The 17,925-nt window shown below is 33.9% G+C and overlaps 2 protein-coding genes across 5 annotated transcripts; one reads left to right on the top strand and one right to left on the bottom strand.

The window, feature by feature from the left end:
- Nucleotides 1–1,834: 1,834 nt before the first annotated feature.
- LOC128181865 (inositol 2-dehydrogenase-like) lies at nucleotides 1,835–17,622 on the bottom strand. 4 transcript variants are annotated; one of them, XM_052850411.1, is made up of 10 exons: nucleotides 17,209–17,622; nucleotides 8,827–8,949; nucleotides 8,107–8,266; nucleotides 7,279–7,349; nucleotides 4,961–5,069; nucleotides 4,537–4,664; nucleotides 4,087–4,310; nucleotides 3,515–3,680; nucleotides 2,271–2,404; nucleotides 1,835–2,081 (listed from the first exon to the last, which is right to left on the bottom strand). In XM_052850411.1, the coding sequence occupies exons 1-9, from the start codon at nucleotides 17,258–17,260 to the stop codon at nucleotides 2,295–2,297; spliced, it is 1,143 nt and encodes a 380-aa protein (XP_052706371.1). In that variant the 5' UTR covers nucleotides 17,261–17,622; the 3' UTR covers nucleotides 1,835–2,081; nucleotides 2,271–2,294. The 4 variants fall into 4 exon arrangements, with proteins under 4 accessions (XP_052706371.1, XP_052706370.1, XP_052706372.1 ...); XM_052850410.1 differs by lacking the exon at nucleotides 17,209–17,622 and adding an exon at nucleotides 9,109–9,193; XM_052850412.1 differs by lacking the exon at nucleotides 17,209–17,622 and adding an exon at nucleotides 9,062–9,162.
- On the top strand, nucleotides 11,568–15,119 carry LOC128181866 (uncharacterized). Its single transcript, XM_052850415.1, has 4 exons — nucleotides 11,568–12,461; nucleotides 12,774–12,819; nucleotides 12,971–13,036; nucleotides 13,432–15,119. The coding sequence occupies exons 1-4, from the start codon at nucleotides 12,111–12,113 to the stop codon at nucleotides 13,809–13,811; spliced, it is 843 nt and encodes a 280-aa protein (XP_052706375.1). The 5' UTR covers nucleotides 11,568–12,110; the 3' UTR covers nucleotides 13,812–15,119.
- Nucleotides 17,623–17,925: the final 303 nt, after the last annotated feature.

Here is a 17,925-nt window from a genome sequence, read left to right as displayed (position 1 = left end):
GTATCGTGTTGACAGGAGACCAAGGAAGTTTGAATCTGGAATACAAGAATTAAAGCAAAGGGAGATAACTCACTAATGTGAATGAATTATGTTTATAAATGTACAAAATATTTTAACAACATCTATCATAAAAATTAAAAAGAATATTTTTATTACACTATCCTATTTTACATGTACACATATTCCGTCCACTGAGTATTTCTGTCCTACTAGTATTTTTTAATTTCCGCCAGTCTGTTAAAGTGTGAGAAAATGCTTTCAAAATTATTTTCAAATGAATTATTTTAGCAGTGATATGTCGATTCAAATCCCTTTCCATTATAAATTGAAACTTTGCTACCTTGAGAGCATGCACAGACTACTTAAGACTTCCAAATGATTTTAGTATATAAACTACATATACGGAAAAATAAGCAGCTGTTCCTTCTAAGTGACACTGACGAACAGTAAGGATAATTTACCGGTACATACTTTTATCTAGGTTATATGGATGATTAAAGAAATTGAGAGAGAGATGCAAATATAAACACATAAAATGCTTTCTTTGGTGGTTTATATGGGCTATGGCAGCAGTAATATATTATAGCAGAAAAAAAATTAACATAAAGATGGGTTTTAGTAATATTCTAGCTGCCATGCTTGCTCCCTCTATTATACTTAGAGCAATATGAAGTTCAAGTATTTCTTACCAGGTACATGTAACACGTTAACCTCTGTTCTTGAATGGCAAAGAAATGCCATTTAATAGATCATATACACATAAACTGATAAATAGATGCTGTACATAAAGATATTTCCAAATCAAAAATTTTTCCCATTTATTAAGTTGCATGCCTTTATTAAGCTTGAGAAACAATATAAGTACATCACAGTAGTGTCAAAGGAAGTAGCTTTTCCGACTTCAATTAAATATAATTATTGATTAAGAGATTAATGTATGATCATTAAAACTGTGAAAGCTAGAGCAAAGAAAGATAATTCACAATTAAATGTAAAATTTAATCTCTTAAATTTGAGATTTCTCAGAAAATTAATGTTTCATTCACTGAAGTTTACCAAGTGAATTTTTCTCAAACTCAGACTTGCCTTCTCATTTTCTCATTTTTTTTTTTTGTGCATACCACCACCGTTTTTCCTATTTAACTCTTTTGAGAAATTATATCCGAGATTTCTCATAAAATTTTGAGATAAATGCATAGTTACCATGCACAAATCTCACCTGAATTCATTAATCATAAATGGCTTTCAGACGACATCTGCAATGTACATGTACTTGTTGCCAACAGAATGCAATTCCTTGACGATTAAATGATCAATCTCATACATTCAGATTACTCCACTTGAATAAAACAAAGGTTCAAATTACTATCCTCCTAATAATTATTCATACCCTTGGCAGGTTGATATTCCATTCACATGTTTGCATACAAATGTAGCATTTGATATGGCTTAATCAATATCATGACAATTCAAAAGCGTGCAATTTAAGCAAGATATGAATTAAATCCATAAACTTTTTAAAACTGCCTCATATTAGGCATATACAAATTAATTTTGATAATTTCTGATAGTTAATGTAAATTTCCATACTCAAAATGCATGTGATATTTGACCAAGCATAAAATGTATGCCCATGCAGGATGAAGTAAAAAGCTAGTGAATTTCAATTACCGTACCAAGCTTTGTACTTGCTTGAAGCTATATACTGTACTTAAAGGTAAGTACATATTTGTTCACAAAATTACATCAATTTCAAAATCCTGAACATGCTCTTCTCTCTATAAAAGAGATTTCTAGGCCATCTTTCTATAAAAAGTAAAAAAAATCACAAAGATGAAGCTGATATTGCATGATTTATTAAATCAGTTAAGATGTAGAGCACCAGTCATTGTATAATTCATTGTCATTGTATAGTTCATTGTAAATAAAGTGTCATCTGTAAATGTACAACATAACAGTTAAAAGAAATCAACAGTAAAAATCAAAAGTAAAAATTTATATATTAAACTGTCTCTGCCTGACTTATCGCTGTAAACACATATACATCAAAAAAATTAATTACTGTCAATTAAATGTACAATTAACCCTTTCACGGTAACTGCGGTACGTACTGCTCTTTTGCAGGGCAAAATGACATAGTTTGGTGAAATGTGACGTAACGTCAATTGTTTCATTTACGTCATTTAATTGTCTACCTACTGAAATTTCAGCAAAGTATATCATTTTGCCCTGCAAGAGAGCAGTACCACAGTTATCGTGAAGGGGTCTATGTACTCATATATAGTAAAGAGATTTTATGTTTCCATGGTGACGGGACCTTTGGCTGCAATGGACTTCTGACAGGCCCGAACCAGGCGCATAGCATTCAAAGTGTCCTCCTTCTTAACTCGTAGTTCTGCTTTACCTGGGAAGCAAACATTTTTTAAAAACAAACCCAAAGATTTTGAGGTTAGGAGGAGGGGCTATACCGGTACATCCACATTTCATCAAAGCGTAAAAGCCATTTCTGGTATTTTATTGCCCAATTCTATGAGAATTCTGTGACCTGATACTTATAATCTATAGCTACTGACTGACTTTAATATTCATGGCTTGATAAAGGAATATTTTTTCAGACTGTAATTTGTCTTAAAATATAGTAAGTACTATACTCTGTCCCGAGTATTTGCTTCCACCACTTTTAGCTTGATATTTCGATATTTATAAATACCTTTGTGCTTAAACTACGTTCATCAACTAATATGAAAAATGTCAAGATTATCTGTTTTGAAACGCCCCCTCTACCACTTCAGGTTCCAATACACATCCAATATAGAAAGTCTACGGGGATTTTGCATTGCATCAGCCATTAATAAGCACGGATGATAACCTTAAAAAATTGTGCAAGGTATCCCGAGTACTTCCGAATGGAGATTTAAACATTGCCCATTATAAATCTCTGTAAGAAATTTGTTTTTCGTTCCTGTGAACTTTTATAAGTGAGAAATCATTATGATAATTGTTCAATGAAGATATCTTGAATATATCCCCTTTTATCGATTTCAACTGTATTTCTTTCACAGGTATGTGTATTTTTATTAAAAATCATCAAAAAAGTGATGGAAGCAATAACTGGGGACAGACTATAACAAGTTTGTGCTTTTTTAGTATTTCTTTTGCCAATCAATTGAATATATTTTTAAATATGAGATTGCTTTAATGAAGTAGTAAAGTTTTTGTTTTTAATTATTAGAGTTTGCTTGCTTACAAGCCATTTTGTTTTTGTTGGGGTAGCTCCCCCTCCCCCACCCCCCTCCAATTAAAAAAAAAGATGTTCTGATGCATGTATATCCAATATCTAACACATGTATTGGTCAGCTTATAAAATCATACTTCACACTCTGACATTAAAATTACTCAATGCCAGGTCAATTTGCTAACAAACTTTTCAACCAAAAGCATAGATGTACTTACAAAAATTTAAAACTTGCAAGTATTTTCAAAAGAATCTCTCTATAAAGATACAGTAATTTACCTTGCATGACATCCAGAAAGTGTTCCAGTTCAGCGGCATAGGCCAGAGGGTACCTGTTGGTGAAGTGACTGTCAATGGGAGGGACCGAGCTTCCCTGGGCCAGGTGCTCCCACACCAGACCCGACCTCTTGTTATCAACCTGGAGCATGCCCTTGTCACACAACACCTACCAAATAGAATGAATATATTGATCTTTCCAAATACAAGGAAATCAGTTTGTATATTTATTCTGATTGGAGTGAAGGATGGGATCAATTATCTTAAATTGTACGGAATGGACAGATTTTTGCATGCATGGAGTATAATTTTATGGGCAAATTATTATTCAACTGTCCTATATGTATTAAATTTAAATAGGGAGACTGCTTTTTATTTTTAGTGCAACTGTATGTAAAATTTGAACATCATGATGCCGTGTGAAGTCACACTAAAGAGAAAAGGCTAATATTATTTCAATACAAAATGAAACAAAGAAAAATATTGTCCTGGAAAGATGCAGTTGCCATGGTGTGTTTATCAGGTTACATGTATATAAGGGTCTTTCCCTCAGATATCTCAGCGCGCACACAAACCTCTAGTCTTTGGTCATAGCCGTAGGGTGCCACGCGTCCATTCTCCACCGAAGACACCACACCATTCTTGAACTTTATGGTAACCACCACCTGGTCATAGTCACCACAGCTGGCAATGTCAGGGTCAAAGGCTGAAGCACTGACATAGACAGACTCGGGCTGTGACCCCGCTAGCCACAAGGACATGTCAAGGTCATGGATTGTCGAGTCATAGATAATACCACCTGCAATATGCATCATGAATCGTATTGTTGGATCTAATATTTCAGCAGTTCTTACAGTAAGTTGTTTGTGCCTGTGTTCATTACACATCAGAATAAAATGTTTCATTTGATTTTTGTCAGTTAAAGATCTTTCAACTACCAGTAAATTGAAAAGATTGGCAAAGAAATTCAGTTCTACATAGCACCCTATGGCTCTATAAATGTTTTTTGAGGTGATTTTTCCTACCTGAAGTTTTGATGTATGAGATAGGGGGAGGGGCCAAATCTCGACTGGTCACTTTAATCAGGCGAAGGTTTCCCAGTTCCTTTTTCATCACTTTTTCTCGCACACTACAGAAATTTGGCTCAAACCTCCTGCACGGTGAAGAAGAAAAAATAAATCCAGGATATATAGTATTACATTCATCCTATTACATTTAATTTTTAGTGAAGTAAGCCATAAAAAGGTAATATGATGATAGATAAATATTATCTATTATGTATTATGTAATTCTTCAGGTTTCTTATGATTATGGGTAGACATCAATCAAATTATGGTTGCATTACAAGAGAATTTCTTATCATGGATTTTTAGAAAATTGTCTACACAAATCCGTCTGTCTGTCTGTCTCTGTCTCTCTCTCTCTCTCTCTCTCTCTCTCATCCCATACCTGTGCATGGCATTGAACAATGGTCGTTTGACTTTCTCTGCTAGATCATAGCAAGCTGCTGTTGAATCTATTGCATCAGTGATTGGCTTTTCACAGAAAACAGCTTTGTCTACAAGATAATGGCAGTTGATGAACAGAGATAATAATTAAAAAGTAAGATTATCATATCAGTGTTGTCTCAAGCCATAGTTTTTATTCCACTCCAGTTCCTACTGTTGGGATAAGACAGGTGAATATATAGTCCGAAATATCTGACGTTTTTCTGGCTTTTTTAACGATTTTGATATTTACTTGCCAGGAAGTAAATATCAAAATCGTTAAAAAAGCCAGAAAAACGTCAGATATTTCGGACTAGTGAATATATTGAAGCCTAGTCTAATGCAAGTACCGTATGTATGAATTAGTTGACATTATCACATATATGTGATAGTAAAAAATTCTTGTAAGAAATTTTATAAGGCTATAATTTCATATTGCTAGGCCAGCAATAATAAGACTCAAACTCTTTGCTTGCAAAAATAAAAAAAAATTCCAATTGAGAATATATTGCTCATTATGTAATCTTAGTTTTTTGCATTAATTGTAACAAAATAATTAATGCACATACATGTACCAATTTTGAGGTTTTTTATCTGCAAGTTTTTGCATTCTGACTTGAGAATACACCTACACTTATTTTTTCCCAATTTCTTTTTAAAAAACTAGACTTTGACCCGTGCACGCACAGGTTGACATTGCATATGATATTTGCATAACCAAACTTCAAGTCTACAATGCTATTAATTTCACTACACTCTGCTGAGTTGAAATAATCTAACTGTGTCTTGGGAAAGGCTTCACCACAGTTAAAATGCCTCCCATATACCCATAATGTAGCAGAAAATTGCAGAATCGCTCCAAAACGATTTTGGAGAAGACAGAGACATAGATAACATTTTATTTATGTCTCTGGAGAAAATTAATAAAGTTGCATTAAAAATAACAGTCAAATTGTTCACAACAAAACGTTTTGAAGCTGTAAATACTTTCTTCGAAAAGTTTAATTCTATAATTGCAGAATTCAACATATTTCAACAACATTTTTTACACACCACTAGACTTTGACCCGTGCGTGCACGGGTTGACATTGCATATCAGACATTTACGAAATAGGTACATCGACACACCTTATTATTGACATTTATAATGCTATTAATTTCACTTCACTTTCCTTAGTTTGAATAATCTAACTGTGTCTCGGGTAAGGCCCTCACCACAGTCAGAATGCCTCCCTTATACCCGTAATGTAGCGGAAAATTGCAGAATCGCTCCGGAACGATTTTGGAGAAAATTAATGAAGTTGTCTTGAAAATAACAGTCAAATTCATCACAACAAACCTTTTTGAGACTGCAAATACCTTTCAACTAAAAATTTTAATCCATAGAATGGAAGAATTCAACACCTTTTCATTAACGTACACGTATTTTCTTTGTAAAACTGGGTCCATAGGGCATTATTCATTTTTACGATAAAACATATTCTATCTTTACCCTCCTAATAAATATAATGTGACTTTTTTGCATGTAATCAAATATTTTTTTGTCACCATGAAGACAAAAGTAAGTACTAAGTTGAAATGTGTATTTGTTATTTTATACTTTCTCTCATAAGAAATCATTAATATATATGAACAGAATATATAGCAAAAGTCCAATGAAAATTTACCCGTATTTGTATTACCATTTCTGAGTTTATTCATGCAGATGTGATAATGTGGAAACATAAACTAAAGATCCCGTTAGCGTGAATGTATTGCGCAAGCGCAAGATTGTAAAATCCAAAAAATCCAGGTGATTTCCAGGATTTTTTGAGGAATTTTCCTTGATTATTAATTAGCGAAGCTTAACTGAGAAAAAATAAAAACAAATTGGTAATCTTCAAGTACCAATGATGTTTAAAATATATAAAACAAATGACAGTATTCTTCCGATTTCTCGGTATTAAAGACCAAAAATACGAGTCTATCATTTAATATAGTAGTATAGATGATCAATAAAAAAACATTATAAAAACATTTTTTCCAATTTAACTTTTTACAGTTGAAATGAAACCATGCAAAACCCTTGAAATAATCCAGTTAGTTGTAATTATGGTACATGTATATCCTCTGAAAAATCAGCTTTAATTCCAAAGAATATCACTTTCATATATACTGAGTAATATATACTGTTGGATTCACTGATTGGAAGAAATATCCATGCAATTTAATAAAAAAAAAATTATTAAAGAAAAACTAGTGATTTGACTGCAATATCTGATTTAATGATATGTATCTGACCTGCTAGAAGAGAGTCGCGGATGACTGGTTCATGTGTAGAGGTGGGGGAACAAATGAGGACAGCATTCACTCTGTTAAACAAAAGCAGGCAAAATTTGTCATTGAATGTTGCGAGCCAATTATTAGAAAATATATGCAGTGCAATCTAAACATTAAAATTTGTTCTTTAATTCATCAGAAAAAGAATCAAACTGCATGATGGTAAGAAAATGCAGAATCTGAATGTTCCAATTTTCTCTTAAAATGTATGTTAATCCATAGAGTATGGGTGAATGATACGGTCTTTCCCATTTCCCATACAGTTTTTAGAAGGGACATGACAATTGGTTACAAAATTGCTGATCAGTTAATTGCATAACATTATGACCAATTAATCGGTTAATTGTATCAGAAATTACTCATAAGAAACAATATTTTTTATTTCATTCTCAAATAAACTTTCACGTGCAAGAAGAATCAAAGTACCGCTAAGTTAATTTGTTGGCATGGTCAAGATTAATGAGGACATTCCATTTTTTCAAAAAAAGAGAAAAAAGTAATACATTTAAAACATGCATTAAATATCATGAACAAATATTTTTCCATAGTTATGTTGCATTGTCACCCTTAGCATAATATTATGCACTATCGTTTCAGTATTTGTCTAAAAATACTATTTGATCTATAACATCAGATGATAATTGATGATGTATGAAAATGTTAAATCATGAAAGTTCATAGTTCTCAATGTGGAATTGTTATGAATGAAATTTTGTCCGATTTATTTTTTGATCCAATTAACTGATTACAGAATTCAGAATTTGTAACTGGCATTAGAGATTGACCTACTCTGGATCATTGTACAGCTCCTCAAGTCTGTCGGGCGTGGTACATCTCGCCGAGAGACTGTAGTCCTGTACAAACTTCTGGGCCTCCTGGATTTTATTTCTGACCACCCACTTCACAGAAGCCCTTGGGGATGTCAGGATATTCTTCATATGGGCCATGCCTGTCAATCATACAGGAAAAATATGTCCAAATTGGCATAAACCAGATATTTATTAGTGCTACCAATTTATTCAATGATCCAGTTATTGGTGTCAAACATTTTGCGATGATCCAATCATTGGTTTCAAACATGTCTTTATCATGAGAACACAGCGTACTCCGAATTGAGGGCGAGTAACACCGAGAGATAGATAGATCATGTCATGATCGAGGGTACAAGATCTGAATTGTCCGTGCCCAAACGATTTGAAAAATATTTTCGCGAATATGAATAATCTGCATACATTGTTTTTAATTAAAAAATGCATGGATCCAGAAAAAAATTTCGGGGGGGGGGGGGGGGGGGGGGGGGGGGGTCCGATGGTAATTTGAGTTTGTTGTGGGGGGGGGGGTTATTTTTGGTTAATTTTATTTATGATGTAATTTAGGGAATCTGAAAATCTGGTCCGGGCCCCCTCGACTACTCCTATGGATCTGCGCATGTAAAATATATTAACCTGAAACTATCTGTAACAACATTGGTGAACTTCCTTTTAAAACCAATTACATAAGCATACCAACCCATGTTTCCAAAACCAAACAACGCAAAAGTGACTTTGGCCATCTTTCTTGTTGAAAACGCAACCGTCTGAGAATTCTGTGAAAGAGGCTGTTCTAGTGCGCCATACAATCTGCCATAGGTAGCTAAAACACAGTTGACTTAATATTCAATATTAAGTAAGCACTTTAACAGCAATTAATGGTTGATGGAAGTAGAAATCATATCAAAATTGTTCAAGTACAACAATTTTATCACCTGCGATTGTTTTACATTTATCGCAAGCGTAATATCACACCTGGCACCTTGTGCTAAATTTACGATGGAAGCGGCAAAGTATGGAAAGGGGGACGTGTAAAGTTTGGGAATGTACATAAAATGTTATCGCATTTGATCTTATGGATTAAGATTTCAACGTTAAAAAAACTTTGAAATGACACTCGTCCATCATACATGTCCAAGATCAACTCTGTTGTTGAAATCGACGATATCGACAACAAAATGACAATTTCGACATCGATATTTTGAATTTTGAAAAATGCTAGACCAGTATTATGATGTTGATATCAACGATATCGCACACAACTTGACGATATCGATATCGACATGCACTGATGAAGTTGAAAAATCAATTATATTGTCGATATCGACGATATCGTACACAAAATGACGATATCGACATCGATATCGACACTGATAAGTTTAAAGACTAACTATGTATAGGCGATATCGTACACAAAATGACGACATCCAAATCAATAGGGATCTTTATAATTGCGTTTAAACAAATATAACAATTTCAATAAAAATGACAATATCAACCTCGATGTTGACTCTTAAGAATTCCTTTAAATCTTCCTGTATTAAAAGTTTATCAATATCAATAAAAACGAATGAACGTCTTAATGATGGTATTCAAAGACTGTAAAATGATATAGTTGCGATTGTCTATATTGCCAAAACTTAAGGTACCTCACTCCTCACGTTTTGATTCCATTCCGCAGATGTTCATTATATTTGAAAGGAGTATGATTTTATTAATTTAAACCTCACAGATAGATTATCAGTTCATAATTATACACAATTAATAAAGAAAATCAATTTAAATTCAAGAAACAAACAAGCTTTTGGGAAACTATTTTCTCGGGCGGAAGGTTTTTTAGTCAAAAATGACAGAAACAAGCAATTTCAAGAATTTTCAATATACTTTTCTTTTTATTATGCTTTATTCATTATTCACATTTTTAACATTTGATAGGTTTGTGACATGTTCTAAAGGTCCTGCGTGACTTGTACAAAACTAAAATGTATAGAAAATGTCTGAATTTTTTAAGCCAAATTTTGCGAGTATTTTACCTTTGAAGCCATATATCTAAAATTTGACATCACTGACCCCCATGTTTTATTATGTCAAAATGATACTGAATACATATGTAGGCAAACTGTATCAATCTTATTAAATTCGTGATAAATTGTAACTATTATAGATATTGTCTATTTTAAGTGCAAAAAGGTCACACACAAAATTACAATTTTTCCTCGTATAATCCCTCTATTCAGTGTGACCATTGTGCATAATTAAAAACAATATTTCAAGACAAAAGTTTGCTTGATCAAAAATACTGACAACAAAACCCAGTCAGGCTGAAATCGCATTTAAGGTGCAAAAAGGTCAAATTAAATTGGCCATAACACAGAGGGATAAACTCTGACCTCCCATTATCTTTGTATTTTTTAAGTCTGTTTGTCTACAGATTTCAATGATATACTTCTCAAGAAATTCTTGATACAAGAATATTGAGGAGTGAGATACTTTAAGATAAGCATGGAAAGTTTTCCAAAGAACTCTTGATTACATTTTGCACAAATGCAAGTCGATATCGATACGATAACGTCGATATCGACGATATCGACAATAAATATGGACAGCTTTTGTTGTGCACATATGCCAATCGATATCGATATGATATCGTCGATATCGACATGAAATATGGACAACTTCAGTTGTAAACAAAAGAAAATTGATATTGATTCGATATCATCGATATCGACGTTAAATTGGGAAAGATTTAGTTCTGAACGTATGCAAATCGATATCGATACGATATCGTCGATATCGAGGTTAAATATGGATAGCTGTAGTTGTGTACTTATGCATTTAAGTTCTATAATATTGTAATTAGTGAATCGATATCGATACAATATCGTCGATATCATCGATATCGATAGTACAGCGTGTCTTGGACTGATGAAAGCCTTTTTTTAAGTTGATGCTTCGTCGACTTCTGACGTTGATTCGGTGTCTTTTTGACGTTCATTTATTGTTGATTTTATTTACCACTGGCTGTAGGCTTTATTCTCTCTCTCAAAAAAAAAGAAACGTCCCATGCATGCACTCATGAATTTAAATTACTATTGTTGTTTTTATTTGTAGGTAGAGTTACATCGATATAGGACTTCTAAAATATCATGATCACGAATTAAGTGGGGCGTTATCAGTTAATTCAATTTACTCTTTATTTCCCAATCTCAATGTTTTACTGTCGAGATATGTCAAGTTTTGGTACCTATCTTAAAAGTTCACTTGTATCGCATGCAATATGTCAAAAAGTGCATGTAGCGTACTGAATGCAACAATGCTAATGAATTCTATAAGATAATTTTATCACGCTATGTTTAAAAGATATTGGAAAACCATAGTACATTTAAATACAAAATGGCACTTTCGAATCTTGCTTCATATATTCTGCGAAGACGTCAGTCGATTTATCTCTTGACTGCAGAAATCTGGTTTCATACACCGCATTAAACTGAGGACACACCTGGGGGAAATGTAGGAGGAAGGTGGGGGGTATCACTACTCATTGATAAAGACATTCCATTTGCATTTGATTAATTTGCGATTGAGAGGTAATGCTTGCATGAACACGGCGTGGCGAGTATTGTACGAACAGAGTTCCCATATCTATATCGCCATTTTTGTAAACTTAGAACTATTCCTAATTTGGTGTTATTCTTTTATGACTTAAATTCTACGAAATAGCTTGATCTAACAAGAATTTTAAAACTGTGTCGTAAAATGCTTCTCATTTTTCTTGAATCTGGATCATTCATGAACGAACAAGGAACAAGTATAGGTATTCATGTTCAGTTAATTTCTCCCTTTAACTGTAACTACGATCAGGCATGCGTGTTGAACGTGTGTTGTTTCATGATATGCAGGAAACAAACTACAATCTGGTTTAGAGACAGATATACGATTTTTCTCACTTTCTAACGAAATTATTGAATTTCTTGTAACAAGAACATGAGCGAAAACAAAGCTTGTGAGGATGGTTCATTTTTATCAGCAAAGAAAAGATCGGAGAACCCACCCAAATCTCAATCTCGAGCGTTGTATGTTTCGTTTGCCGCGAACGTGTTCTTTTTGGGTGTGGTGTTTTGCTGGGTGGTTCTTCAGATTGTTGGGGACCATCGAGACAACAGAGATGACCTCCAAGGACCGTCACAAGTGCCCTCTCTCCCCGAGGACTCGTTCTATTCATGTTCTCCGTGCAAACCCATGATGAGGGCTGATGATGCTGACACAATGAGGCTCGCCGGGGGGAATTCCTCCTTTGTGTGTTGTAATCGGATAATTCAAGATGTACAGTTAGAGGTTTGTACAAAATTAATAGAACTGATTTCAGTATGGGCAAAAATTGTATTTTAGAAGTACCGATTTATTTCTAAAATCATAGTCAAACGCAGAAACGACCTGTTCAATATTGAGGGCTCAAAATTTAGGTAGAATATTATAAACGTTTTAGTTCGTTGTTTATTATTATTTAAAGAACACAATTACAGTGTGATTTTAATTTAAAATGTTGATTTGATCTCGAAGGCAATTCAAGAATTTAATTCCGATAGAGATTGTTTTGTTGTTTATTGAAAAGGCATTGCTTTAATCACTTTCTTTTAATTTGATCAGCTACCCAACACAGGGCAAATACTTGAAGAGTGTCAGGCCAAAAAAGGTGTGTAGGAAATGTGGGGGGGGGGGGGGCGGGGGATGGGGTGGGGGGGGGTGCACACATGGGGGATTGAGAGATTTTATTTAAAAAGTAAAACAGAAAGTACAATTGTTTTTTTGTTTTTTTTAACCTTTTTTTATTATTTAACATAAAGACGATAACGGGAGCACAGTTGGAGCACTCTTGTACATTAACCTAAACAAGACGCGGTGTACTTCAGGTGAGTTAGTGGAATCAATATTATGAGCTTAAAAAATTGAACTGATTTAATAGGAAATGTTCTTTTAAATTATGACTAAGGCCCCGTGTATTTATGATCAATTCATGACCAGTAAAGATGCTATGATTTACAGCTAGTCCAGTCTGAATCGTAGAAAGTTTAAGATAAAGTCACATGGCTAAAAATGACTACAATTTCAAACACGTTGGATATAAGATATTCTTATCTTTAAGAACCATTTGCATTTTTTTAGAGGCAAAAATAAAGATTTCAAAATCTAAAAAATAAAAATGATTCAAAAAGAAAGAATTGAAAAATAAAAAAAAAAATGGACATATTTTGTTAAGGGTTGCATTGGAAGATTTTTTTTTTAAAAGTTGACCTGTTTTGTTTAGGGTTGCACTGGAAGTTGGGCAGCAAGACAACTTATATGAGGGGAGGAGTGGGGTATGAGGACCTACTCCATTATGGCCGACTCACCGTACCAAGTGACGGGATTTATACAGTCTACAGCTACATACAGTTCGATTCCTACACGGGGAATAGCCAACTAGACCGCCCAAAGCCAGAAATGCATGTGTTGTACAAAAATGGCGACCAGTTGGTTCAAATGAATAAGTTCATGTTGAGACAGCACAGTTATATCACCAGTCAAGTGGGACCGATTCTGGTGGAGTTGAAGGCCAGAGATTCAGTCCATGTTGCTGTCGGTTCAATGGGCAGGTTTATCCATAACAATCCCCAATCCAGCGTGTTCGGAATGTTTAAGTTATAAACCACGTAAAAGGTTGGGAATTCTTTAACTCTGCGTTGTAAAAAAAAACACCCAGGTACCATTCACAGTTGCTTTGACCTTGACTGGGATCGTGAAATAAAAACTTATTGTAAGTTGTCTTACCAATGCAGAATCAAGACAAATATTTGATGTTTTTGCAACAGGACACTAACACTGGTGTAAAATGTCACAGATAACATATATATTATTCTAGTATGAGTTTTACGTATAGAATTGTTTTAGACTGCATGTTAAATTGCTAATGGCATTTTAATTAAAGATCACGGATGATAGTGAACGAACACAACACCTTTGTTCTATGAGTGTTAGCGATAAAGATATTAAAGATAAACTTTTAAAGCAATTTGTGCTTGGACGGGTAAGATATTCTACTGGCCTTACAATGAAAGTTGCTGTGTTTTTAAACCGTTTATAATAATTGACCATGAAATATTTAACATGGCCTTTGAGGGGTACGAGAATGGGGGCACAGTGGGGTCAAAGCTTGACTAAATTCACAGAAAAATAAACTTTCTTTAGAATATGATTGGTTTTTTTTTTAAATAAAATCTATGAGTAAATGTATTGACAATCTTAACTCTAGGTAAAGATTATTAGTTCGGAGTGTTTTGCGGTAACTTTTTATCCGTAAGTAGAACCAGCAGATGGTAGAGTATCAAGACAAGAGTTGTATTAAACACTGGTAAAAAGGAAGAAAAAAAACAACTGAAAGTGTATTTAAAAATATTCAAAATAACAGTTGTTGAATAAATGGAAAACCGTTCTTCATTATGATAAGTGTTAGTATTGCACCAATAATCTGACAATCTGGATTCTGTGACTCTCTATTTAAAAGGGCAAGTGTAAGAACAAACCCAGACAATTTTCCCAAAAATTAAGCGTGAAAACAAATGCAATCGCCACTTGTTCATAAAGTCACAATTTTCTTATTGGTAAAAGGGTGTCTAATTTCAGTATGTGATGTTCTTTCAATGTCAATTTTTGTTATCGTGTAATGTATGCAAACGTAACATAACTTAAAAATACTAGTGTATGATTTTCTCTAGTTTGTACATTTTGAATGAGTGTGTGAACGAATGAGGGTGTACATGTTTGTCTTTGCCTATTCATGTTTTGTTCAATAATTAATAAAATGTGAAAAACGTACTTTGTATGAAAAATGTACTCATCGTGTATTCATGTACAGGTATCATGCCTATTTAATATTACACTTTAAGTATACATTTGCCAATGTTTTTTTAAGGAGCATGGTCATGATTTTGCCATTCTTGACATTTATAGAAAGTTCCTAACAATTTTCAAATTCATATTAAATCAAATCCTGGAATTTTATTTTCAACATTCAAAATATAATCAAAAACGTCACCTGAGCTGTGTTTATAAATCGGTATATTAAAAACAAAGAATAGTTAATTTGCCTTTAACTCGGCAACTAAGACTCAAATTAGTTGACTATTAGAAATGCCTTACTGAAGCATTGTAAACACTAAAAACGGAGGAGAAAAAAATTGCATGACCAAAATCGTGACCATGCCCCTTTAATGCTTTTATATTTTAAAGCAGAATGGGGTCAAAATTCATGATAAAAAAAGGAAGGAGGAAATGACGGGATAATCTTGCAATTTAAAGAATTTTACCGCTATATACCTCCATTTTATTTTAGTGTCATGGGTATTTCCCGGTTTAGAAAATTATAAGCGTAAAACGCCTACCAGTATTAAAGACCCTGGTCCAGCTAATGTTCATTCGTTTCGGTCAGAGAGGAAATGGCACAGGACGATTGTTCCTCCCACTGCTTAGATGACGAGAAATATTCGGAAGTTCATAATAAAAAACTAATAGGACGTTCGGTAATCTTTTCTTTTGCCGTGAACGTGTTCTTTTTGGGGGTGGTATTTTGCTGGGTGGTTCTTCAGATTGTCGGGGACCATCGAGACCACAGGGATGACCTCCAAGGACCGTCACAAGCGCCCTCTCTCCCCGAGGACTCGTTCTATTCATGTTCTCCGTGTAAACCCATGATGAGGGCTGATGATGCCGACACAATGAGGCTCGCCACGGGGAATTCCTCATTAGTGTGCTGTAAACGGATAAGTCCTGATGTCCAGTTAGAGGTTGGTACAAAAATTAATGAAGCTATATATTCTCATTACAGGCGAAACTTTATAATACACGATATAGGTCTACATAGTATCTTGAATGAATTGTATGCGTATAATTACTACTGGCAGGTGTATAAATACAGAAATTCGGTCAATAGTTATCATGGCTTAGATTTTGACTGGAATTGTCTTTTGTTCATTGATTAGAAATATCATGCGTTTTAATTGAAACGTTGATTTGATCTTGAAGTTAAAATCCTTTAAAATCAAATGAAGATTATTTAGTTGTTATGGGAGAGACAATACTTTAATGATTTTTTATTAACTTTGATTAGCTACCAAACACCGGTCAACTATTGGAAGAGTGTCAGGCTAAACAAGGTATGGAGAGAGAGAGAGAGAGAGAGAGAGAGAGAGAGAGAGAGAGAGAGGGAGAGAGACACAGACAGACAGACAGACAATGAGAGAATTGGTGTGAGAAAGACCAAAAAGAGACTTGCAAATCTACATTAAACTACTAATAAACATCTAGTGTACTATTAAAAATATTAAAAATTAGTAAAAATACTGATGCAACAGTAGTCTAAGCTAAACCAATAAGATACAATACTGTATTGAAATATATTTCCTTTTTTAAAAGAAAATATCTTATTTTCAAAACATTCTAATTTTTTCTTTAAATTTTATATAAAGATGATTTCGGGAACACAGTTGGAGCACTCTTGTACATTAACCTTAACCTGACACAGTGTACCTCAGGTAAGTGAATGAAATGAGGAAAACAATTTACATTAATTTAAAAAAAAAAATCATTAATAAAATGCTCACCGACGCCCTGGGTTTCCCTGATCAGTTATGAAAAAACGCACATTATACAGTTCGTAATCGTAAGCCGATTGAGATAAAACCACATTCTAAATTAAATTCTACGATTTGCAAACACACTGCACCTAAGATTTTCTTCATCTCAGAATAATGCACATTCTTCGTCGATTAAACAATTTTGATCCGTTCTGTTTAGGTTTGCATTGGAAGTTGGGTAGAGAGACCACCTATAAGAAAGGGGGAGTGGTGTATGAGGACTCTACTCATTATGGCAAACTTACCGTTCCTAGTGACGGGGTGTATGCAGTTTACAGCTACATACAGTTCGATTCCTACACGGGGAACAGTAAACTTGACCATCCAAAGCCGGAAATGCACGTGCTGTATAAAAATGGCAACCAGTTGCTTCAAATGAACAAGTTTATGTTAAGACAACACAGTTATATCACCAGTCAAGTGGGACCGATTCTGGTGGAGTTGAAGGCCAGAGATTGGATCCATGTTGCTGTTGGTTCATTGAACAGGTTTATCCATAACAATCCCCAATCCAGCGTGTTCGGATTATATAAGTTATAAATAACGATGACAAAACCGGGAGAATCCCGAAATCATAACAGAAGAATGCAGTTTTAGTATGTTGCTGTGTGACACAATCCTCAATCCAGTGTGTTTGGGATGTTTAGGTTGTATGTAAATCATTGACAATGTTTGGAATTCCTGAATTCCTCATTGAAAGAATAGCTAGTATTTGCAGTTCAGTAGTCCTTGACTGTTTTAGAGTTTGTTTCCTAAATTAAATCAATTTAGAATTTAACACTTTAAACGTTTTTATGCCAAGAGGTAACTAACGGTAGTGTAAAATGTTAGGTAGCATTCATTTGAAAGTTTACCGAGATATATTTATTTACATCCACTGAGCTTTTAAGCTAACTAATTGTGATTCATTAAACAATAAAATGCTTTCTTTGGTGATTCATTCGGGATACGAAGGTAGTGACATTGCAGAAAAAATACATAACCCGCGTTAGCGGGTTATATAATTTTTTTCTGCAATGATCACTACCTTCATAACCCGAATGAATCATCGAAGAAAACGTTTTATTGTTTATATTAACATCTTTCTTTAAGCTAATTGATAAATTGATTAGGAAAAGTAAGTAAAATTC

The sequence above is a fragment of the Crassostrea angulata genome, chromosome 4 (assembly GCF_025612915.1).
Source record: "Crassostrea angulata isolate pt1a10 chromosome 4, ASM2561291v2, whole genome shotgun sequence".
NCBI classification, from domain to species: domain Eukaryota; kingdom Metazoa; phylum Mollusca; class Bivalvia; order Ostreida; family Ostreidae; genus Magallana; species Magallana angulata.
The sequence above is the reverse complement of the archived record's forward strand: the minus strand, read 5'-3'. Positions and strand labels throughout refer to the sequence as shown.